This window comes from Psittacula echo (assembly GCF_963264785.1).
Source record: "Psittacula echo genome assembly, chromosome: 9".
Taxonomy (NCBI): Eukaryota; Metazoa; Chordata; class Aves; order Psittaciformes; family Psittacidae; genus Psittacula; species Psittacula echo.
The window spans coordinates 4,112,356-4,138,746 of NC_137745.1; the positions used below are offsets into that span (position 1 = coordinate 4,112,356).

The 26,391-nt window shown below is 39.8% G+C and overlaps 1 protein-coding gene across 1 annotated transcript; it reads left to right on the forward strand.

The window, feature by feature from the left end:
- Window positions 1-2,299: 2,299 nt before the first annotated feature.
- PPARG (peroxisome proliferator activated receptor gamma) lies at window positions 2,300-25,896 on the forward strand (the record flags this gene model as incomplete). The annotated part of the gene is made up of 6 exons (XM_080625546.1): window positions 2,300-2,525; window positions 4,267-4,436; window positions 5,876-6,014; window positions 14,641-14,840; window positions 18,088-18,538; window positions 25,649-25,896. The coding sequence occupies exons 1-6, from the start codon at window positions 2,306-2,308 to the stop codon at window positions 25,894-25,896; spliced, it is 1,428 nt and encodes a 475-aa protein (XP_080481672.1). The 5' UTR covers window positions 2,300-2,305.
- Between the last annotated feature and the right edge of the window lie 495 nt (window positions 25,897-26,391).

Sequence of the window (26,391 nt, forward strand, 5' to 3'; positions counted from 1 at the left end):
TGATGGCCAGGGATTTGCACTTCATGCTTACAGAACAATTGTTTGGAACAGACTATGTAACTCCAAGGTACTCTGACAACCTGTTGTGTACTCTTACAGGGTAACTTTCCCTTGTGGCAGTTAGAAGTTCTGATTTTTTCTTGTGGGCGGATCTTGCTTTCATTAGGGACGACATGAGCCTACATATCCCATCCGATGGCTGATGCCTTTGGGAAGGCAGACAGCTGCTGAGCGTTTGGCTAACCTTGCCAACGGTGAACCCTCAACACTGTTTGCTTTACAGGACTCTACTTCATCAGTCACGTGGTAGTAGGAGTGGCAGTATGGAGCTATAGGATCCCATTTTGTTCTCCTAGGGGCAACATGTATGTTGCACAGCAGGGGATAGAGTAGCATCCTTTTCGTTCCCACTGCAGTGAGAATTTCTAATCTGAAATGTAAAAGTAAGAAAGATATTTTACAGCCTTTGTTGTGGCCAAGGTCGAATGAAAAGGTTGCGCTGCGAGTCCTTCAGGTGGAAGAATGAGGGTGACCTTCCTGAGGAAAGATCAAGAGAACTGTAGCCCTTTCTAGCCATTACTACCTTAGCACTTCAGTGCAGTTGATGGGGAGGACAGTCATGGATTTACTTACCTGCAGGCCTGTCAAAACAGAGGATGATCTCAGTGTTATAGAGCAGGTTTGTTCCATGATATTCATTCTACAACAGTTCTGGCAGTGTGACAAAGTAGTTTTGATTCAAAGTGGATCAAATCAAAGTTCCTGTTATCTAGAGGTTAAAGGCTACTTACCTGATTGGGTCTAAAGTCCAAATTAAACAGCCAAAGGGACCAAGTCAATGAAGTTCCTTCACATCAACTCTATTTTTAGATCAGAATGTTCTTTTTATAAATTATGGAAACTGAAAGACAAACCCTAGTTATAAAACTTGCTGTTACTTACAGACTTTATAGTTGAAATACATCTGAATCAAGGATTTTGGTCATCTAAGTGTCAGAAGAGGACTCAGAAAAACTCTTTAAATCTCGGTCTCATTAAACTTGATTTGCTGAACATTTTTGCTTTCCATTTGTTTACTACTTTCAAGATGTGCACAAAGAGATCTAGAATGTGGAAAGTCAGAAATGAAATTTCCTTGAGCCTTAGATTTAAGACTCTGGGATAAAGCTCTTGACATGAGGAAAGATTTCAAACATTTCTGGTTATTTGGAGGAAAACCACCAACTACTATTTAATTTTTTCTTAGTCTAGAAATCCCTCAGGTTTTCAGGCACTTGGGGAGATAGATTAGAATCTGCAAAGCTGCAAAACTACTTGCGGAAGACTTCTGATTCTATTCATTTACACACTATTGAGAGATGCAGTTAAAGTCAGTGATATCTGTCTTTGGGTTTTGGGGGGTTTGTTTTTTTTTTAAATGACTTGCATGCTTACTAAAGCACCTACATATTCTACAAAATAGCCAAGTAAAATTGTATTTCATCTGCCCATTCACAGTTATTTAGTTGGTTATTTTTCCCATCTATGTTTTTGTCAGTTATTCACCTAAGCACAGTTCTGTAAGCCCACTAACTATCTGTGCCGACTTCTGAAGAACAGACCAGATCAGTTCAGTCCAGCAGGATACTGAAGACAGTCATAGAATCACCCAGGTTGGAAAAGCCCTTTAAGCTCATCCAGTCCAACCGTTGCCCAGCACTGCCAAGGCCACCACTAACCCATGACACTGAGGCCTCATCTACACAGTTTGTGAATGCTTGAAGGGACGGTGACTGCAGCCCTGCCCTGGGCAGCCTGTTCCAATGCCTGAGCACCCTTTGGGGAAGGAATTGTTCCTCATCTCCATCTAAACCTTCCCTGGTGCAGCTTGAGGCCATTTCCTCTTGTCCCATCCCCTGTTCCTTGGGAGCAGAGACCAGCCCTCTCCTGGGTCCATTTCAGGTAGTTTTAGAGAGCAATAAGGTCCCCCCTGAGCCTTCTCTTCTCCAGCTGTTCTGTTCTAAGGTTAGCCTAAGACTGGAATGTCAGAACATCTCATTTGCTCTTATGACATGAGCTGGCAGAGCCTCCCTAAGAACCACCTCAAAGCTGGGTTAACTGCTCAGTGTTAGCCATGCAATGTTACTATAAGCCTAGTACATTGTATGGTGACAAGCTCACAGCAAGTGATAGATGGGGCCTAAACCTACAGCTGATTGAGAGTTTGCACCTCAACCCTTTGGACATGAGACAATTGGACCTGAACTTGTTACAGAGATAACTAGTTTCTTTCAAAGTGTTTGTGTTTCTGTTTTCAGGGGTTACAATGGTTGACACAGAAATGCCGTTTTGGCCCATGAATTTTGGAATTAGCCCCGTGGATCTGTCTGCAATGGATGATCACACACATTCCTTCGACATAAAGCCATTTACCACCGTTGATTTTTCAAGCATTTCTTCACCACACTATGAAGATATTCCGCTTGCAAGAACTGATCAGACAAGCATTGATTATAAATACGATATCAAGCTCCAGGATTGCCAAAGTATGCTTTTGATTTTAAAAACTGTATTTCCTTCCTGTTCATATCTGCTCCATTCTCTGGAAAGCGTCCTACCAGCAAAAGGCTGTAGAAGTGTTCAGATGACTAACTGCTGTATCCTGTGTCACCATGCTTGCAGGGCAGACAGGAAAGAGAGAATACATACAACAGCCCTTCACCCTTCCAGAGCAGCAGTTGGAGGTTGGGCAGGGTATCATAAGGTAGCTAAAATGACATTAGATGTTTTTTTATTAGACACATGAACCCCACCATTTTTTTCTGAAGCTTCCAGTTTCCTATTCATGTATCTTATGTGTAAATTGCCCTTTGAAGCTCTATGCACACAGTGCAGAATAAGTATCCCGGATGTTAAAAAATGCCCCAGCCTACATAGCATATTACTAATTCATATGTGTAGCTTTGAAATGCCAAACAGCCCAAGAAAATGATGAAGTAGAAATATTGGCTACAGCTGAGTCACAGCTTTGGTCTAACTTTTATCAGTGTCCCTAATGCAGGCATAGCCTTGGGGCTCCATAGGCTAGGATTAGTTATGGACTAGGAAGAGTGCTGCTCTTTGCCAGTTACAGTAAAAAACTGACAGGGAAGTCTCCTTTTAAGAATAGAAGTGCACAGTTTTTAAGTGAGCTGTCACTGCACATCCCTGCTCCAAGGAGGGACCTGAGTTTGCTGTGCCTAGAACTTTCTGAAAGATCCACTTAGCCTACTTGGATTTGACATCAATTTTGCTTGTAGCAATCTGTACAGGAATTCTTCAAGAGAATTCCTGCTAGGAATCCTGCGGTGTTTAACTCTGGCTGCACAGTGAAGCAGGTGCTGTGTACCTCTCAGTTATGTATGTAATAAATTAAGACATTTTCCCAACTAATAGTTTCTTCTCCTTTTGTTTAGTTAGAACTGTCCGTAACACTCCAGTAACAAGGTAGGGTACGGTAGAGCTGAGGTAGGATAAATCCTCTTCATCTTTACTTAAATGATTTCCTCTTTTCTTCTTTCTTCCTAGTTTAGATATGAAAGAACAGTTTCTAGTTTGTACCATGCAGCCAGTCTGGAAGAGAAAAACATTCATCCTTTTGTAATACTGTGACACTTACATCACTTCTGAGACTTCTATGACCAGTAACTGATTTAAGGACATCATATTTGGGTGTTTGAGCCTGTTTGATATTCAGTTGCTCTCACAATTAGAAACGTTCAGAAGAGAAGATGTATCTCTAAACTGCATCCGAAGTGTTCCCCAGGAGAGTTCAATTTCTTTAAATATCCAATATTATCCAATCATCTCTTATTCAATGTATAGGTACTTACATAATTTTTTTTGACAAGATTAGAAACTCCAGCCCATCTCCCTGCAGTAGCACTGAATACCTTGAAGTAATGCAACCAGGTTAGATACTGGAAGGCCTTTCAAGTATGGGGTCTCCATAGGTACATTTTTATATCCCTTTCTTCCAATCGTTCCACCCTCTAGAGCTGAAAACTGGATCTGTAATGCACTTTCTACATCAGAATCTGCCTCTTCCAGGTTTTTCAGCCTATGTACTGCCAGTGAGATAGTGGCTTCCAGTTTACATCCCTTTACATCCTCTGTTTACTACTCATTTTGTGTTATGAAGCAGAGTGATGACTCTGGCTATGTTTACTGTGATTGCTTGGGATTATTCCTTGTTTCTTCCTATATATATTTAATTACACTTTGAGTTTCTCTCTTCTTTACACACAGGTGCAATCAAAATGGAGCCTCCTTCCCCACCCTATTTTTCAGAAAAGGTTCAGTTGTACAACAAGCCTCATGAGGAGACTTCCAACTCCCTTATGGCTATTGAATGCCGTGTGTGCGGGGACAAGGCCTCTGGGTTTCATTATGGTGTGCATGCCTGTGAAGGTTGCAAGGTGAGTTGTCACAAAGGTGGCTCTTCCGAAGGAAGATTGGATACTATTTCCATCTGAATAATCCCTTGGTAAAATCAGAGGTCTGTGCTTTTATAAACAGCTTTAGTTCTTGAAGTACATTCATAGAATCACAGAACAGTTCAGGCTGGAAAGGACCGTCTGTTCCCCACAGCCTGCAGATACTTTATGACTTCATAGGAGGAGGGGTTTTAAATATAATTTGCTTTTTTTATTATGTTCCTGATCTATTATATTTTTTTTGTGCATTTCTTCTACTTTTGGCAATTGTGCAATTCTAGTTAATTCCTGCTGTCTTGGAGACCAATTGCAGAATCTGAATTCATAGCATGCAGCAAAAGCAGACTCATGCTTAACTCCAAAGCTCAATCCTCTGAGCAATTTAAACTTCAGACTCTCTGTTATTCCAACTGATTAGAGTTTCCTCACCCAATTCACACATTTCTAGATGACTATGGAGAAGTCTAATGGAATGGAAGAATGTGGTTTTCTGCTTTAAAACTCCACCAGCTTTTTTTTATGTCAATGGTATTTAGTGTTTATAATACAAAAAGGACAAATGAATGGTGCAAAAATTGACCTTCCTCAAGAATGAGAGAAGAAATGACAGAGAAAGAAATGAATAATGATTCATTCAGCTCAAAGAAAATATTACAGAGTTTAACATCAAATTCTCATCTTTTCTGTTTTCAATATCTAGAGGAAATGAACTAATAGGAAAGACCCAATGCAGAGCTTAAATAAAACGTGTAGCTCTGAATTAGGAACACATAAAGCAATAAGTATGTTGTTGATTAATTAAATTACAGTGAATTATTTATTGATATTATTTATTGTGAGGAAAACCTTAATTGTTACAAGGGACAAAAGCAGATAAATTTGGTAAAATTTATTAATTGATTCTGAGTGATCTGGGAAAGCATCTTTCAACTGTCAGGAGACAATATCCCATAATGTGACCGATTCACTTGAGATCAAATTGCTGTTGGCAGAATTTCTGGTTTGCAGTGATTTATAGAAAGTTTTCTCCCCGGTAGTGAGTCTGAAATTTCACTTCATAACAAGTTGTCCCATGAGCAGTGGAACAAATGGAGCTTGGCTTCCTTTGGTAGAGTGTTCTTCATGCTCCGCATGTCTGTAGAGCTCCCAACTTGTGTCCTTTACACCCTGATTCCCATGAGCTTCCTCAGTTCCACTCTATCAAACTAGGTTGCAAATGGTGAATGAGATCAGAACAGGAGCACCCTGAGGAGCAGACACAGATCACATGAGCCTTGCTTCCTTTAGAAAGCTGCCTAAACCAAAGTTAGCTTCAGTGTGTGTCCAGAAAGGTGCTTTGGGTTTATCCTCACTGGGGAGGTGAGGTGATGATGACACTGCAGTTTCTGGTGTCCTCTTACGTGCTTCTGTGTTGACTCCAGGGCTTTTTTCGAAGAACCATCAGGTTAAAGCTGATCTATGACAGGTGTGACCTGAACTGCCGCATCCATAAAAAAAGCAGGAATAAATGTCAATACTGCAGGTTCCAGAAATGCCTTGCCGTTGGAATGTCACATAATGGTAAGTGCACACAGCATGCATTAATGATGTTTCAACTGAAAAATAACATGAAACATTAATATGGTCACTGAGTGTGCTGCTGTGACATCTGGAGTCTTCTGTATCTTCACATGAGGCAGTTCAGAAATGCATATCGCAGAGACTGCCTCTGAGTTCAGGATTGTGTAAGATTGAAGATTGCTTTCAATATAGAAATCAGATGGGTAGAGATGTGCAGTTATCAATATAATATGTAATACCACATATAAGCTGGTTTTACTCTGCACTATTCTTGCCCATTACACTGCTGGTTGTTCTTGCTGACCGTATTCCTAGTGTCATTGCTATTTTTCAGTCCATTGTCTTGTTTTCTGACAAGACTGTTTGGCATCCTGGAGCTCAATATAAACATGAAAAATGGACTAGAGACTTTACTGAAACGTTGTGAATAACAACTTGAATTTGATGCATAGGACACTTACTGAGGACTGTCAGCATCACTAAGTTAACACTTCCTCATACTAGAGCACAACATACTTTAGATGAATGGGCCGGACCCTGTACTGGTTTAAAAACCCCTCTCCTCCTCCTCCTTCCTAGGATACCCACATCTGGGCATAGATTCCAATGTGTGGTAAGTAGGAGTGTAGTGTTTCTGAGCATGCCCATTCAGCTGTCAGCCTCCCATCGCATAGTGTGTCTGGCTGTGATTCCTGTGTAATACATGCTCTCTGCCCTATCCCCCACCAGGAGGTGAACATCCCCCCCCACATTTGTGAACTGTGAGCGGCATTTCCATTCTGAATATGTCACAGTCTTACATAGCAAAGGTGCTTGCCATTAGGTATGGTCCTGTGATTGCCTTCTTTAGAGTAGGTAAGCAAACAGTATGAAGTGTACCATGATACTGCTGTCTTACATAGAATTTAGAAGAAAGTCCTTCTGAACTTTAAAATTAACAAATCAATTCATGTGGAAATAGTTATGAATGTTTGCACAGGAACACATAATGAAGATTCTTTGCTGCCTTGCTTTGGCAAAGTGGAGTAAAAACAGGAATTAAATGTCATAACAGAGACTTATGTAATTCTAAGGGTAAAAAATTGCAAACATGACTGGGAAAATAACTTCTCTGTGGTTTTTTAGACCTTTCATTATTTTCGATATAAAAAATGAGTGTAGTGTCCCCAAGAGGAAAGCTTAACTGTGGTTTGCAAAGTTAATACATACACTGAATGTAACTCGTATGGGAAATGTTTTGCTAATAGAAAATATGGCTTTCAAGTTCCTGGGATGCAACAGTAACACTTAAACATAAATCTAATTTTGAAATGCTACTGTGGGTATTTTTATAGTAATTCAGGAGAGTTTATGATGATGTTTTTCAAGGTGCATGCCAAATTCACAACCTAGCAACGCAGCTCCCGGTTCTGTCAATGGGAACCATGTGCAGCTCTACCAAGAAGGGGAACGAGACTGATCCCTCTGGCTTTGTAACATAAAGTGCCCAAGAAATACTTTTCATACTAACACTTCCCCTCCCAGTTCTTCTGCTCAGCCACTGCCAAGGCAGGAGCTGCGGCACCAGCGGGGTGTGGGTCTGGGAGTCTGGGGTGCAACAGAGAGAGGAGAGGGAAGGGGCAAAGGCATGTGTCCCAGGGCTTAAAGGAACACTGCTGTTTGCTCTCACCGTAAGCTCACCTAACAGGGAGTCAGGAGTGTTTGTAGGCAAGTATTGGCTTCTCCAGTTGCCTTTTCTACCCTCTCTGGTTACATGACATAGCATGAAACACCCTCATTCCTCTGTCATTTATAAGCAGACTTACAAAAAAGAACTGAATTTCACCTTTGAAGACCCAGTTCTGCATCAAGAAGCATCCAGAAACACAACACTGGATGTTGCCGATGGCACACAAACACATTGTATGTTACACTTGTTCACCCATTTGGGTAGTGAAATTAGCTGAATTTTAAATGCTTGGGATCAGAATGTGGATTAGTTGTGCCTGAGGGTTCCAATCTATGCTTGTCTGTGCATAGATACACTATTGCAACATGAAGAGGGACTTAGGGAAGCAGGGAATGCAGAGAGACCTTAGCAGCTACAGCCACATTTTTTCACGTAGAAACGCCACATACCACTTGGCTGAAGGTTAAAGAAGACAGTAGAGTTCTCATGCCTTGAATATTGTTTTCCTTTCCTTCTCTAGCCACAGTGCTGCTCTGTGTTTAACCCTTAGTTGCTCACATTGTGTGCTGAAGTACCACTAAGCAGAAGCTTGGGGCTTGTCTGTTAGAAAAGTCATTAATTTGTTTCTCTTCTCCTCAAAGGTACTATTTATACAAAAGCAACTACTGTAAAGAAAAGCACACATGGCAATAGGGCTTTATCATCAGTGCTGGGAGCAGTGAACTACTCAATCTGGGCACATGTCTCCAGTGAACCCAGACAGGCATCCACCAGGCTTTACCTTGTGTTTCTAGCATAGGAAGCTGTGTTTATAGTCTACTTGGGGACTTACCTGTACTCAGAAGTAATTTGGTCAATCAGAGGAATCAAGTGCTATAGAGAATAGTCTGTGAGTAGGTACAGAGACTTCTCCAAGCTGTAAAATATGGTGTAAGGATAAATATTCTAGTGTTTCCACAGAAAGGCAAAGGGTATAAGGTAGCTTGTAGTGTCTTTCTGTATTCACTGTTGGCTTTATGCCACTGACATTTGGAGAATACTATAAACACAAGTAAAAGAAATAACTGGCAAAGGAAAGAGTGAGATCTCATGTTCCAGCACATGCCTAAACTTTCAGGATCTGCTATTACTGTGAAAGCAATTGCCATCTGAAGCCCTTCCACCCGTGCAGTATGAGCAGCAAGCCGTGCTTCCAGGTCTCTTATACCAGCTTGCTGGCTTGTCCCTGCTCTTCCACCCCCGCCTACAGATCCTGCCTTGATCCACTTCCCAGGCTCCCTGGAGATAAGGAAGCTGGGCCTGCTGTGAGAGTAGATGGAGGAGAGAGAAAATAGAGTAGCAAGGAGGATGAGTGGTCCAGGAAATAAAAGATGAGACCAGGGTCACAGGAGGGAGATTGGGAGAGAAGCAGAAAAGGATTCCACCCATCCTTGAAATCTTCCTCATCCACCAGAAATGCTGTGAATTCTTATCCAGCCTGTGAACTCTCCTTTTTCCACCCTGACCTCTCTAAGTGCAATCAATGTGTCCTACCTCTCCTCTCACCCAAAATCCCACTTTCCAAATTCCTTCCGTAACCCTCCTGGTGCCTGACCTCTCCCTGACTTTAGTCTCAGTCCCTGAAAATGAGAGCGACTTCTCCAACAGGAAGCTATCAGGCCAGTACCACAAACTGAATTTTGCCCCAGATTTTGCCTACAATGCTAACAAACATTGAACAGTACCTGCTGCAACTAACAGCATATTTATAAAACACATTCTAAACATTAAACACAAAACTATCCTTTTGCCCATCAAAGCATAGGATAACAATCTTTGTTTCATAACTAGTCACTAATAAAGTTAATTATAAATGTAATAATTTGACAACATAGACTTTTGGGTCTTGATCACCTTGTGTTTAGGAAAACAAAATTTATGCTCAGAATTCCTGACTTACTTACAGCAGAAACCTTCCAGGATACAGGTGTTCATGATATAAGGATGATGTTTAAACGTGGCTCACCCATTTAGAAAGAAACAAAAACGTGGAAATAGAGATTGCTCATAATCATACCATCCATACAGGACCAGAGAGGTGGAACAAACCTTCCCCCAAGCACAGTTTTCACACGCCAAACACTAGAAAAAATGCTGAAGTTCCTGAGGGGCTCCAGTGTTGCTGAATTACTTTATGTAGAAGTCTGACATTATGATGGCAGGCAACAAGATGCACCCTAACGGTTTATGTAGTGCTGAAAACGGCAAGATCTCGTTTCCGTTCTTAGTGAAGTCAATTCACATGTTTAGCAGAATACTTGGTCCTATCTGCTGGATGCAAACTGCCAACGTTGGTGTCTTGCTGCATGCCACCCCTGTGATCTGATAACTGGCAATCCTTTGTGCTGACAAACCAGTGCTGGGTGGTTCAGGCCAGTAAGAGATAACTCCGTTACACTGATTTGATTAGCTATCAGCCCCTGCACGCGGTGATAGCAGTGGGTTGGCACTGCTCTGACACTGCTGTGAGAGCTGTGTGTGCTGTGAGCAGTGTTTGCTGTATCTGACTGCACTCTGAGTGCAACACACAAGCATTCCAGAATGGAAGTTAGTGCTTAGAACCCAGTTTACTGGATAATGATACATGCATAAATTTTCTTTCAACGTAATCTCAGCATTTTAGCACACTTGCTATAGAATTCAGTGTTCTCTTTGGCAGTTGTACTTTTGTTTCCTTGTAGTTTCTTTTTGTTTCTTTTTCATTTGATACCATCTTCCTCTGCAACTTCAAGCTTTGAGTCCAAAATAGATTATAAATAAGGTTGTTTGCACTCACAGAATTTAGCACAGTGAAGGCAATGCTCTTGATTTCACACTGATGTTCACAAGGGGTTGACTGTATATATGAGAATTATACAAATTCTTAAAGATACACAAACAAACAATTCAATCTGATTCCAACAAGGCAGAGTTCTGAAAGAAATAGCAAAGGAATAAATAGCATTTTGGGGTTATAGCATTTTTCATACAGTTTTCAAAGCCCTTTGCAGGAAAATAAGTGTCACCATCACAGCCAAAACAAAACTAAATGCTAAGAAGGCATTTACTCTAGGACTCTTCACAGTAAATGAACTACTAACAGTATGATGAGCTCCAGTGCAATCTCTAAATGTTAGAACCACTAGGGCTTGTAATCCATGCCTACTGTGCATGGACTACATGCCAAAGGCAATTTGGTATCCTTTGGTCAGGACAGATCAGCACACCAGAAACAGGATTCCCAAACACCTGTACGCCATATTATTTTCCATTAAAAAAGATAAAGACAGAGCAAGTTGCCATCTGCTATAAATTCTACCCTAGTGCTATTGAAAACTTTGAATAGACAACAGTATGTCCTTTAGCAATACCAAATTTCTAGCACAAATACGGTAACTTACTTCCCAAGAGACTCTTGGGCAGGAGATGAGACATGCAGGAACCAGGGTATAGGAGCATAGCCAGAAAACATTGTGTACATACTATGCTGTTTTATACTCAGAACTAACCTTATTTGATGCTTGGGGTATTAGTGCAACAGTAGATAGATAGAGCTGGGGGAAAACTGCCCCAAGTTTTAAAGCAGAAACTACCCCACTCAATCCTGGCAAACCTACTTGAGAAAACAGGCACCAGCCTGTTTCCCCAGTGTGAATTTCTAGCAAGGTGTTTGCCATCAGTCCGGTTTCTGTTCCTTGAAAGAAAACAATTACACAGCTGAGTTACTCTCTACTGACAGAATAATCTCTGGTTTGCGAATCCTTTATCTTCTCCATCAAATCTCTCCATTCAACAGTTCTATTTCATAAGCAGTGGCATAGCTGGTATATGTACTGTGGTACATCACTATGAATGTTTCAGTAGATACTTGACTAGGGGGAAATGGAGAGAAAAAAAGCAAATAAATTCCTATTATTTTTAATGCCTCGGGGAAATGCATGAATTATTTTAGAGCTAAATTAATATTAAAACATTAATAAGGAAGGGGAAGCAATATACTGAATATACTGTCCCTTTTTTGTAATCCTGTTTGTAAAAATAACCTTGATGACAGGGAGTCTTGTGCCAGAGAGATACCAGGTTATACATTTGCTTCTGCAAAGCCCAGCTCTCCCGAATCATGCCTCACCCTGCTGTCCAGTCAACACCTCTTTCCATAATACTTCTGGTGTGCTTACAGACCGAGCTTATGGGGTTGACATCAGGCTGTTGAAAATGCATATTATAACATTATTTATAATATTTTTATGAATGCATTCCACGTACAATATCAAAATAGTTTACAAGTAGGATTTATCATAACAAAACATTTTTCTGGCCCAAAGCACCTCGTTCCTGATGCGATTGTGAAATCTCTTCAAGGACTTACAGATCCTCAGAGTTCCTCAGGACTTCTTACTGTGCGTTAAGACTTCAGGTCATAATAAATTGCACTTCATATGTTTCTGGAAGTGATCAACGTTTTATAGACATGGGCAACTCCAATGTTCCTCTTCTATGAACGGTCCTTTACATGAGGCTCATATTTGCCTTGCTTTCTTTCCAGATTAAAAGTAACAGTGTGAGAAGTCTTGCTAAGGCTTCACTTAAGTCTTCAGTTTGCCAATTCTTCCTCAAACCAGATGTTGAGGAGTTGACTTTGTTGTCAAGATGCCAATCAGAATCATCAAAGTAGAACAGGATTTTTCCCATTGATGAAGTTATTGCAAAATGCACATTTGAAAGATGGATGCATTGATCATAAAGCATCATCTTATGAATTCCACAAATGTAATATGAAATGAATGTTAAATCTAAAACCAGGTTTAGTGAAGAACATAAGAGCTTTTAATGAAGATGTGAAGTTATGAGATGTTGGGCCACACTGTTTGACATGGACTTCTAATTTGCCTTTAACAACCTTATTAGCCATATTGTTATTTTAACATCTTCCTGACGCCACATTTTATTTCCATGTGTTGTCCCTGTAACAGCTTCTTACTATATTTATGTAATACTATATTTTGGCTTTATTATGGTGATGACAGTTTGATTCTTTTTATTGACTCAGTCCTTAAGTATCAGAAAAAAGATCTGTAAAAGCTATAAAATATTCTTGGTGAGTTGTCATACTATTTAATTCATAGAACACTCAGACTTTGCTCATTTTACATCTTCAGGAATGTCTAAATGCAGAGACCATAGCAAGGTTCAATGTTGCCAACCTCCAGAGCATGGCTTTTAAAAACAAACTGAAAGGATTTGGGTTAACTACAATAAGAATTGTTAATAATGAGAGAATCCATTTTAACTGCAGAATGAAAGTACCGAAAGAGTATTGAGCCACAGTGCTCATGGCAGCAGATGGAGCTGAATTAACTCCTTTGTAGCTATGCTGAATCTTTTCATTCTTTTATTTCAGTACAAATAGGAACTCTCCTTTTGCTTGAGATCAATTTTTTGTGCATCACTAATGTTACCATCCACTCACCCATTCACACCACTTCTTTTCAGAGTGGGGTCAGTCTGAGCCATTCTAGTACCTCATAGAAACTAATGTGAAGTTAATAATTTCTCTTTTAATATTTTGCTCTTGGAAATGTCTGTAAAAAGAATATCTCCATTTCTACCCATTGAACTTGGCTTCCTCTCAGGAAGCTTTTTATTCTGACATCTGAACACTCAAAGAATACTCAAGCAGATATGAAATATACAGCATGCAGCCCTCAGAGACCGAGTCTGCTGGCAGAGAACTGTAATGCAGTTGTAAAAACAACCCACCTTGTTTCTAGAGGCATGAAATAAGAGAACTGATCGATAAGTATAATATCTGACAAACAGGGTTTGGGTTTTGTTTTTTAGCACAGCTAATTATTCTTGAGTAGAAGTGTCATTTTCATCCATCAGCACACTGCAAGCAAACACATGAAAGGAAAGTGGCTGGTTGTTTCCAAACTAAATGTCCCCTGTATGATCATCCCTATGTATGATCTTAACAGCACTTTTGCTTTATCCAATGAAGACACTAATCACTGCAAAAATATTTAGAATATTTCTCTTTCTTTCTGAGGCCAAAATGCAAACCTTTATCTCTTCCTCCTGCTGTTTGTTTGGATGCTCTTTTGTTTTGTTTCTGTAAAATAAACCAAATTCTGTTTCCTGAACTATCATGCAATAAATCAGGCTTGGTCTTGACAGCTCATGTGAAATATTTTCCAAGTCAGTCCCCATATGAATGAAGAGTGTCTTGGAGAGGAGGCACATGGGTCACAGTGGGAGGTTTGCAGCCTGCCTTGGTCGGTATTGAGCAGTTGTGAGACCATATGAGTAGGTAGAACCATTTCCTGTTCTCTCAATACTGCATGCACGTAGAGTTACATGAAGAACTCAAGAACTCAGCTTTTGTATTCCCTCTACAACTTCTTTCTCATTTCTTAATTCATTTAGTAACATTTCATAGCAGTTGCCACGCTAAGTTGTGTTGAACTATTTAGGAATTTGTTCCTGCAAGGCATGGGAGTGTTTTGTTTCTAAACAAATTAAGAACCTCAGATCCATACAGTGATTTTCCCAAAATAATACGAGGCTGAAAAGTGGTTCCTACCCTCAGCCAACGCAATTTTAATATGTTAAAGATTCTTTCTGTTTTATTTAGATTGGAGGTAGAACCAGTGGTTTTCAGCAACTCTCTCAGGTTTGCATTTCCAAGCAAGATATTGTAATCTTACTGTTTGGGCACACAGATGATTTCCTCTTTGAGATGTGTTTGTTTGTATTTCTTTAAAGCACTTCCACTGTTTTGCCTATATTACTGGGGAAAATCATCTTTTTCTTGCTTGCTTAAGTACTGTTTTAAGAAAGACTTCAAGAGCTCATAACAAAAGGTGACATAAAAAGCAATTCAAATGTGCTTTTTCAGGTGCAACTATAGCTGTAGTAATTGCTTGTCATCTTCTTCAGCCATCAGGTTTGGGCGAATGCCACAAGCGGAGAAGGAGAAGCTCTTGGCAGAGATTTCGAGCGACATCGACCAGTTAAACCCTGAATCTGCTGATCTACGAGCACTTGCCAAGCATTTGTATGACTCATACATAAAGTCCTTCCCTCTGACCAAAGCCAAGGCGAGGGCGATCTTGACAGGAAAGACGACAGACAAATCGGTTAGTTCCCTCTGTTTTGTTTTGGGTTTTTTCTGCCTGTCTTTTGAGTGAATTATTTACTACATAGACAGCACATCTTTAAAAAACCCCCTTTGCTGTTGGCAGTTCCATATTTCAAGCTGTGTCTGAAACACAGGAAATGTTTTTAGATAGGATAAGTAAACATTATTTGAAAAAACTCCAAGTTCACCTAATAAAATACTTGAAACCAGTACAAGAATGTGAAGGTCACCTTAACCTTTTTGTATTCTCTGAGCCTCTCTTCCCGTTTTCCTTCTCTTCCACCAAAGGTTATCTGCCACATCATCTGTTAAGGTGGCTATCTCGCTGTCAGGAATTGGCAGCTATGCTATTCAAACATCTGTATCACAGCATATTATCATAGCTTATTGTCAGTACTACCTGGTCCCAAAGGAATACTCTTTTCCTAAGTGTCAAATGATTCCCAGTGCCAACAGCATTACTAGCCTTAAATATGATGCTTATTCTTATGAAGCTTTGATGACTTCCTGCATTTAAGGGGGTTATCTTGGATCAGATCAGCATCCTGTGTTGGTGCAATTTCAATTTGAGGAGAACGTACAGGAAAATCTTTGAAAAGTAAGGAATAGGGATATGTATGTTTGGAAACTTCACTGGCACTATGTAACAATCTTTTCTAGCAGTGAGAAGCATAACTGATAATTATGGGAGGGTTTTATTTTTGTCACTATTTTAATACTTAAAAAGAAAACCAGTTTTCCAAGTTTTATCACTCTTTCTTTGGTTTACCTTTAATTGTCAGTTTTACAACAGACACTGGGGTTTATTGTCTTTAATAATTTCAAAGACAGGCAAGAATTTGGAGGTGTTCTAGGCTTTAAAGGTGGCTAAAATAATAATTCACATATCATCTCTAATTTGGTTGCACTCCTCACACCAAAATCCAGATGTGGTGGACACTTATGAGTAGCCTTTCATCATGGAGTATATGAAGTTTTAACCAGCATAGTTTCTTCACTCTGCAGAAAGCTGCTGTGGTAGGTCCACTTGAGCAGCACTGCTTTTTCCAACTCTTTTCTCAGTTCCCTCTCTAGATCAGAAACAGGGGAAAGAATGAACACAGCAATTTAAGGGGTTTAAGTGTGATCCTAATAACTACGTACTTGCACTGGGAAACATTCTTTCTAAAGCACATGTTCATGCACAGAATGAATGACTTTTTGTTGTACTTGGTGCCCCAACTTAAGAGTTTCTAGAAAGAAAACAAAGGTACGGTCTACTAGTACTGGAACATGCACTTTAAAAGCTTCCTCTCCAGTCTTTTTATGCCACTATTTTACATATGTGTGCATACATGTATATACAAATCTGTATAAAATGCTTTTTCTGCTGCCAAAATAGCCTTGCATCTTGAAAAACACCTCCTCCTCCTGGCTTTTCTCAGTGCTGTATGTTTATTTGTTCAGTTTCACGCTGAAATCCTAGTGCAAGTGGGAAAACAGTGTCACACCTCACCCTCTGTTTAACTGGATCTCAGGGGCTGGAGCTATGTTTGCATGTCATTACTGGGAAAGTCACAGCACTACTTTCCTTGGTCCTGTAAGCAGTGGAATATTGATTCAATCAACTTTTTTGAAAGCTGAAATCCTCCTGTGCAGATGCTATTCGTCCGGTTCGCAGCCTGAGCTCTGTTTTCCAATCAGCTCTCCTGGTTAGGGAAGCACTGCCGGCTTCCAGCCCTCCCTCCTGCCCAGTGAAAGCAGTCAGAGCTTTCTGTTTGATTTGGCCTGAAGCAGATGAGCGAGCACTTCCACAGTCTCCATTGGCAGAACTATGGGAGTAGTAACCTCAGCTGGCAAAAGGCACCCCCAGGCTCTAAAGAAAGTACCTAATTTCAGTTCTAAGAATCCCATGATAATTTAGCACTGAATAGACTTTAAAACTGGTTTAATCCAATAGGAATACAACTGTAGGAATTTCCAGGAGGTGATGCTGTGGGAGAGGACTGCTGACTACAGTTAGGAAGGCTTGGGCCGGTTTGAAATCTGTTCTTCAGCATATAGTGACTACAAAAGCAGGAGAGAGAGCACCCATGTGAATAAGGCATTAGAATGTGTTAGCTATGTAATCACAAGGGGTCTTAAATGAAAAAATGCATTTCTCTAGTCCATTTGTTGAATAACTCATTGTATTTAAATTAATTCATCAGCTATGTTAACAAAGCTATTCACATCAGAGAGAGTTCTCAGGGCAGCAATGCGCTATTTAGTCATTTATCCTCCAAGGAAAAGATTCTTCAGATAAATTCAAGAATTCCCCACTTACCCATTCTTTTAAAACCAGGAGCTTCTTCACATTCGGAAACAGATTGTTTCCAGATCCTAACACAAGTTTTCCTGGCACTACTTTTCCTGGTCTGCTTTCAAAATTGATTTATTGCAGTTGAGTTTATTTCAGTCAGGCTCATTCTTGTGTTCTGAATTGTGCTCCTGTAGTTTGTGTCATGTTGGTTGTTTTCTTTCCCACTGCCAACTTGTTTGAGTTTAAATATATCCCAACTTTGTTCTGATTAAAGGAGTTAACAGCAAAAGGTTAAATTTATCAGATAACCAATACCATAAAGTTGATATTAGTTGCAGCATTTTCTAGATGGATAGAACTTGCAAGGAACATGACAGTATAGGAAGTAATCAAAGCATTAATATACTCTGTCTTTGTACAGAAAAGAAGTTATATCATCTGAAGTGCAAACATGTCCCTGTTCTCTGGGTAGATTCTGGTTTATAGAAGCCATTAAAATTCAGGCAAAAGGAGGAACGTTTTAACCTTGTTCCAAACTCCAAATTCAAATTCAGATGTTACAGAACTTCTGCCAAACAAACACACACACAAACAAGAAAACCAATTAAAAGAAAGGGTAAAGAAAACAGCTATTTTGAAATCGTGTCCTTTACTTCCCTCCCACAACTAGTGAGAAAGTACCAGCCAAAGCCCTGGGTTTAGAATGTGGATTCACAGAACATGTGAGAAGGCCCTAAGAAATATTTGATGTTTCTGTAAATCATTTTAACACTGTGAGGATATTTGTTTTAATAGGTTTATGAAGGTTTAACCCTTTGGGGTCAGCTACTCTTGCTATATTCCTCATGGACTTCCCAGTGTTTTCAGCTGAGGGACACCTCCGTGTGCTGCTTCAGTTTCTCAGGAGGCAAATGCTCATAGAAAGGGCATTTGAAAGTAAATTGTCTTTTCTTCTTATTTGTAGCCATTTGTTATTTATGACATGAACTCTTTAAGGATGGGAGAAGATCAGATCAAGTGCAAGCACGTGTCCCCACTGCAGGAGGAGAACAAAGAGGTAGCAATTCGCATCTTCCAGCGATGCCAGTTCCGCTCAGTGGAGGCAGTGCAGGAGATCACGGAATTTGCCAAGAACATTCCAGGTTTTGTGAATCTTGACCTGAATGATCAAGTAACTCTCCTGAAATACGGGGTCCATGAGATCATATATACTCTCCTGGCTTCTCTGATGAATAAAGATGGAGTTCTTGTATCTGATGGACAAGGATTCATGACACGGGAGTTTCTGAAGAGCCTGAGAAAACCTTTTTGTGACTTTATGGAACCCAAGTTTGAGTTTGCTGTGAAGTTCAATGCACTGGAATTAGATGACAGTGACCTGGCAATATTTATAGCTGTCATTATACTAAGTGGAGGTAAGTGCTGTCCTATTTGATATGATACTTTATATAACAGAATTGACACTTTTCATTCCTGTGCAAATGGGAAAATGCTCAGTGCTGCAGGATGGGAGTGTATTTATGTATCAGTTTTGATTCATTTTCAGCTTTCATGATGTTGTTTGCCCTTTTTTCAGTTTCAGGTAGAACCTGAAAATGCAAATGACCTGCTATTAATAATGGAGCTAGAAATGCCTGCTGAGTCAGCAGTGCATTCAGTTAGAAAACAAAACCAGGACTGACTCCCTGAAAACAGGAAGGGTGGAATTTCACTGGCAAGAGCTTCTGAAAGTTAAAAAGTTCTGTATGAGAGTTTTAAGCTGCAATTAGCTTGTGTGGCTTGCTAATTGTACACAAATAGCTTTGACTCCATAACCATTTCAAAATAGATGTGGAATTTGGCTTCCAGGATTGTTATGGGGTTTTTGATGGTTGTTTTTTTCATTTCAGCAAGGTTTGGTTTGCCTTTAAAAGAGGGGAAGAATGCATTCCTCAGGAAAACTATGCTCTGTTAATGGCTGAGAAAAGCAGGCATCGTGTGTCTGCTCTGGTCATATTTCCTAAGATGCTCTGTTTGCATTAATCTTTAAGCATTATGCTTCAGCAAACATGAGCTTGCAGGCCCAGCTATCAGACTACATGCATTCTAGCACTTCATTAAACAAGACACTGAATTTTCAGCTTGTTTGAAGACAGTCAGTGTGTTCTATCTGATTCAAGGTGATGTAGCTATTATCTTTTGTGAATTACTGACTGCCAACCAATTTTAGTTCACTTATGAAACCTTTCCATTGAGAATCTGAGGTATAAGATACACAGTTCAGGTCGTACTGAAGGTCTCTTACTTCAGCCAATACTATCAAGTTAGTGATGTCGCGCAAAGAACATTTTACCTCACTGATTTGTGTGTATTTTGGCTTAGAATGATTCTGCAGCTATCAATGGGAGGAATGTGCTGAATGCTCTGAATTCAGATCCTCCACAGAGTAAGGCAGGGTATGTTGTTATTACATTATGATTAAGCAATGAAACACAACCACCACTTGCTATTGTTCCGAAACCAAACGTGTTGAGTGTGCATTGTTACCTATACCTTCATGTAAAATCACACACAATTACTTCCGGCTCTGTGTTTCATTCAGTAAAAATGTGGTATCACAATCTGGTTTATTAGACTAACTAAAATCCACTTCAAACAAGTGCACTTCCCAGAAGCCATTCCTTCGTGCAAACCTTTGAACACAATGATCCCTGAGGACTCTGAATTAATTCAGGAAGGGAAAATATGCTATTGGTGTATTTTCAGTTGGCTTTGATGGGGGAAGAGAAATTATCCAAACCTATTAGGGCATTCCCCAAAACATGCTGATATTTTGCATTTCCTAATATAATGCAATCTAACAGGTGAGGAGCAGACCTCTCAAAATCCACTCCTAAGTGAGAAAAGGGACCTTGCAGTCTGCAAAGCTGGGTTGTTGGTGATGCCCGGTTGGCATTAAAGGAAACAGGTATCATGGACCTGATCTCACATGTTAGCTCTCAGGAGGACAGTGATCTACAGCAAAAAATAACTCTGTTGAAGCAGATTTATCAGCAAGTCTCTTTTTAAAGAATAATTTGTAAGCAGAGGTCCATAAAGAACTACTCAATTTTAATAGTTCTTAAATAACCCTGAAGCAAAACCAGATAAAAAGATAAATCCATATAAATATCAACCAGTCCTTTCTTGGAAAATCCCTTAATTTCTTGATAGCAAAGATCTCTCACTCACTGTCTTTATTCAGAACTCTTTTTATTCTCCCCCCCCAAAAAAAAAAAAAGAAGAAAAGCATGATAGTTATTTGAAAAAACAGAGTTTCTGTTCTGAAAACAATTAAGCATTGCAGGCAGTTAAAGAATGGCTTTTATCATGGAATTTACAGTCAAGTATGATGTGTATTGACCTGTATGCACTCTGGGGGACTATAATGTGTGGTATGGAACTGACATCCGATTCCTCAGGGGGTTCAGATGCCCTTCTTTCTGCAAGAACTGTAAGAATATTGAGCCAGGATGATTTCATTGAAAATTGGTTTTCAAAGCCAGATGATATTACCTCAAGGCCTTTACTGGCTGCAGGAATACTCTAATTCTTAAGTCACTTGAAGAGATCCTGTGCACAAATAACTTAAAAAGCAAAGCAGTTTGTGACACACAGAAAGATCCTCACCAAAAGCTCTGATTCGAAGTGTATCTCTCATTGCCTTTTGAAATGACATTCATTCTGCAGCTCCGTGGCACGCTCTCTTATGCAGCTCTGAAGAGCAGAGAGAAGAAAAAGCGAAAGATAATGATTCCAGCTGGAACATTACACGTATAAAGCTTTTCATTGTGAAGTGTGTTTGGAATTTGCCACAAATCCTATAAAACAGTTCAGCCTTTTGACAGCGAACCAGTTGGTTTGCCTTATATGTGAAAAGGCAAAATACTCCTCTGCCAATAATAAGCTGACAAATTAACTGTAACAGCAACAGAATGAAAGTATTCCTGCTTCCAGTGTCAATCACTTGACTGTTCCTGAGCTGCTCAGTGCAGCCTCACCATCTCAGGGATTCCAAATGTCACTCCGAACACATCATTACAAAGCTGAAGAGTTATTCTTAATGTTGGTTCATTGTGCTTTAAAACAACAGTGTAAATGGCCAACAAATTCTAGTATTCTGAATTTAATGCTGACGAGACAGAGACTCTGTGTGTCAGTGGTAGGATATTATAGGATATTACCTTGGTTTTACCAAAAAAATGATTTATGCCATTAACAGCGATGCCAAACTCTCATTACTATGTTCTTTTACTTATGGTAACTTTGATAAACATGTACATTTGGTAAAATGAGATTTGGAAAACTTCTTTCAAGGAGATACTCTTCCTCCCTGTTGTATTCCACTGAGGCATATCCTCAGCCAGTAGTTAGTGCCATGGTATAAATGTTAAAGAACTTCAAGTATCTTTAAAAATCCGGTATACACCAGAGCTGAAAATGAAGTCTGTCATAAGAAGGTTTAAGGAGAACAAGCTGGATGTCTGTGTCTGGGCAGGAAAGAGAGTAGTCCAAGCTATTGGGATAATCCACATTTACAAACAGCAAACTCACTCATGCAGGTTGTTGTTAAATAAAGGAAAAGCTCAAAATGTGATTTTGTAGCATGTCCACATAGACTTGAACTTTTGTATATGATCTGCTGCAGAGTTTAGGCTACAGTGGTGTTTGGGAACTGTAGTAGGGAATACCTGTGAAGACTCGGACTCTGTTACCCTGTTACCCGGAGGTGCAGTCAGACTGGTACTTGAACTCACCAATGTTCATTCACTTCTGTTTCTGAGTGTGCTCTTTACAGCAGTCACTGCTCTTGTTTAAACATTGCATTCAGTCATTTTGCTACAATCTGAGATCAGCAAAATTTGAAGTTTTATCAATGAGTGGTACCAAGGAATAGGTCATATTTGACTGCTACACAAATCCTGCTCAGGTAAAGCTGTTAGAACAAAGAAGCATTTCATAATAAGGCCAAGAACTGCAGATAACCACTGTGGGCTTTGAACCACAGTCCTGGGGACTACAATACACGTGACAGTCCTGAAGAGAAACCTCGGACTGCTGAGTCATATCTGCCTCAGCAAAAGAAGTAGCACAGTTGTGCAGTCACCCATATCTTTTTGCCTGTTTTGTCGTATTAAGATTTCAGAATGTGCATTTAAATGCAAAATGCACTTGATCACAGGTACTAAAATACGGGTAAAGGCACGCAGATGGCAGTTTCCTATGTGAGGAACAGAAACCCAATTGTAATTACTGTCAGGGACATGAAAGAAGCACCCAAATCTGTAAGGAAATAAACAACATATTTTTCCCTGACCCAGTATAGAACATCAATTCACGCAGTCATACTGTTGACACTCAAAGCTAAGGGGCTGATGGTCACTTCTGTGACCATTTTCTTCCTTAGAACAGCTTCCTGCAGAATTTCCAAACCAAATGAAACAGCCATATGACAATGAATGAAACAGAAGAAAAAATTCACAAAGACAAGCAGTAATGAAAAGAGAAATGTGATACTCCCTTGGCATAGTCTGAATGGATAAAAGGCAGGTCACAAATAACACATAAAAAGGTTAAACTTCCATCAGCAGTCTTCTGTATCAGAGAGGTTTAACAGTGGCGTTCAATTTGCTTTTAGTTGTCTCTCACCATCATCATTTCAACTTTCTTTCCTTTGGCCTTTTGCAACCTAATGTTGCTGTATAGTAAGAAAGTCCTGCTGCCACTCACTGGGGCTTGTCTTTCATTCCTCTCAGCACTTCCCCTTGCAGACTTCTCTGTGAGCTGTCTTTCTTACCCTCTCCAAATGCCTCTACCAGTGTCACATCTTGTTCACTCCCATTTCTGGTACCTGTTTTGGTGCAGTAGCCCAATGAATCTAGAGCATATATAGTTAAGAGCATCTTAACAACATGAAATATATCATAATACCTGTATATTAAAGCTTTTGCCTCTTATTTCCTTCCCTTCCTTCCCCCCCCCACCCCAGATTTAGATAAGTTTCTTGGAAGATAAACAGTATTTTCCTCTGTAAGAAGTTTTTACTGAGAAAGTATAACAAACTGTCAACACCCAAAAAATAATGTCCATATCCTGAAGTTCTCATTCATGAAAAATCTCTCTTGCCTTCAATGGGAATTTTCCTTCCTCTCAAATTGGCTGATTTAAAAATAACATCTGATTATCTCCTAGGTTTTTGTCATAGTCATCTTTTCTGACTCTAGTTCCACTGGGTCATTATAAACCCATTAGACTGAGGTTTTCAAAGGAGCTTAGGGCTTTTAGTTGCTTAAGTCTCACTGAACTTCAAATGACTTTGGGCACCCCAATTTGGGGGCTCCTTGATGAGTCCCAGACTCAGTACTGACCTCCTGGGTTTGCCTCCTGGACTGTGCTGGGGAGCACAATGCTTGAACTGGGTATCAGTGCTGAAAACCTCACACCCTAAAAATTCCCATCATAGAAGAAGCAGGGGGCAAAGGGAGATTAATCTCAGAGGAAATCAAGGCCACAGGCTTTGAGCTTTCTGATTTTTTCTGTCACTGAGCACTGAGTCATACATAGTTAGTTCAGAGTTCAGCTGCAGCACAGAAGTCAGATTTAAAGCTATCGCACCCCAAAGCCAAAATCATTAACAGCTTTGACGTACTGCAAACTGGGAAGTTTCTGAAAGGTATAAAGAAGGCAGTCATGGTTTCCAGCACATGCAGTAAATGTATGTAATGGGAAACATCTCAAATTTACCAAAAAGTTCTCTAAGTTTCTGTAAAAATGACTTGATAATCTTGCCAAAGGGTATTAATGAAGTAGCTGTTTGTTTGGAGACAATTTTCTGCTTGCAGGATATTTACTTACAGACTGTTTGAACCATGCTTTATGGTACTAGCAGTGGCATGGCACAAATAAGTGATCTCTGCAAGACAAGCACAGCTTATTAGCATGAAACACCAAATGGAGACCGTGGCCAAATGGGTCAGTGAGTCCCATCACCTGCAACTGAAAGCAGTCACTTCATAAACCCACCATCAGATGTCAAACTCCATATTTAAACTTGCAATTATTCCTACTTCTGAAAAACTCTGCCCAGCCTCACCTCTTTGAGAGTTAACTGTCCTTTCCTAATTGCTGACCTATGTGTGCTCATGGCTGTGGTACTCATTTGGTTTCAGTTTTAGTTCACACTGCAGTTTTTGGTCTGTGGAGTAAAACCCCAATGTGTTTATAAAGAGCTTTGTTTTCTCTCAGCCTTGTTCCTAGTATACAGCACAAGTCAGGCCAAGTTCGTAGAACTGGATGCACAGAAAGGTTACTGAGATCACAGGAAATAACAGCCTATTTTTCACTGGTTTAATATAGCTCAAATTTGGAAATACTGCCTTAGAGAAGTGATTTCAGGCACTGCTTTTTATTGATTATAAATTGATTATAAAGCTTCACAGCAAATGTCATTGAAATCATTGACTGCTTTTCCATTCTTATAATCAGGATGAAGTTACTTCAGCAGTAACACATTACTGGTGTTTATTGTCATATGTGAGGATTTAATAATGTTAAGCAACTTTATCAACTTTCATGGGTGTAGAATCAAGTAATTTGTTGCCTCAAGTTAGAAAACAAATGTTACAAACGATGTTAACTAATAATTGCAAGCACTTCAGAAGGCATTTGGGGACAGACAGAAATAACAGGATAGCTGTTATGATCAAAGATACGGTTAAAAAAGATAAGGTTAAAAAAGAAAGATTTTGCTTCTTGCTGAAGAATAAGATATGTCAGAGATAATCCTGGACCTCACAGCTGTGGCAGTGCAAGTAGCTGACCCAGGCTGTAAACATCCATATGGAGGAGAGAGAACTCTCTGTTGGCATGAGCACAGAAAAGGCATTTTCTGTGCAAGCCACATCTCTCAGTCCTCCACTGCCATAAGCCTTTGGGGCTGAGCTGAGGAGCTGATGCTAAAAGCTACTGTGAGACTTCTTAATGGCACCTGGGACTTGGGTGTGGAGAAGAACTGAGCCTGTGGTTTTTAAATCCCCCAAGTTAGTGTGACTGCACAAGTTGAATTTATGCCTTTTTTAATTTGATAGGTTAGCATCCCCCTTAGCAGGAGACATTTGTAATGGTAGTAACTACATGCAAATCCATCTGAGTATACGTTGATGTGTCAGGTAACTGAATTAATTGACACAGACTGTTTATGCCCCAACTGTAAATCACTCTTCCTTTCCATAAACACTCCCAGTTTACTGTCAATGTGCATTGTAGTATTGTATGAACCTGCCTCTGGATCTGCACCGCACAAATGCTCACATTGTTTCTAAGATTACTTCTAAAATTTCTTTGAGCAAATTCTAGTAAAACCTTAGGGATAAACCCATTTGTCAAACAGCTGTCAGGAAGGGCTGTGTGTAAGTGCTCAATACACTAAGAAATCTTTAAGAAACCAAGAGATGAGATCGATGTTTCCACATTCTTCTTAAACTTACAACTCCCTTTTTATCCCGTAGACCGCCCAGGTTTGTTGAATGTGAAGCCCGTTGAAGATATACAAGACAATCTGTTGCAAGCTTTGGAGCTCCAGCTGAAGCTGAATCACCCCGAATCCTCACAGCTGTTTGCAAAGCTGCTGCAGAAAATGACGGACCTCAGACAGATTGTAACGGAACACGTGCAGCTCTTGCAAATCATAAAGAAAACGGAGACAGACATGAGCCTTCATCCACTCCTACAAGAGATCTATAAAGACTTGTATTAATGACCATAGTAGTTCTGATCCGCTGACATAATGTATGTTCTTCAGATTGCACTATTTCTTGGAGGAAAAACTTTGCATACCTAAGAAATTACTGTGAAGCAGCATTTAAAAAGAGAGAGCTTAGTATAGTAGATCTATTTTATGCATATTGTTTATAAAGATACATTTACAATTTACTTTTAATATTAAAAATATCTATATCATAAAATTGTTGGCAGTATTTTCAGAATTAATTTTTTAAATATCTTATTTCTTACAATTGCTTGTGCAGTATGATTGATGCTTCACGGGTTGGTTCAGCATGCAGTTCCATTTGCAACTGAGAAATAAACATCTCCTTAAACATTTCTAGGGAAACGTTTGAAGTAGTATGTTTGATTTTGTGCTCCCAAGGCAGCAGCAATGAAATGGAATCACAGGTGAGTGTAGCTTCCTAGGAGAGTTTCAGAGGCAAAAGTTAAAATGCCAGATCTGACAATATTTGTGCCTACCCTA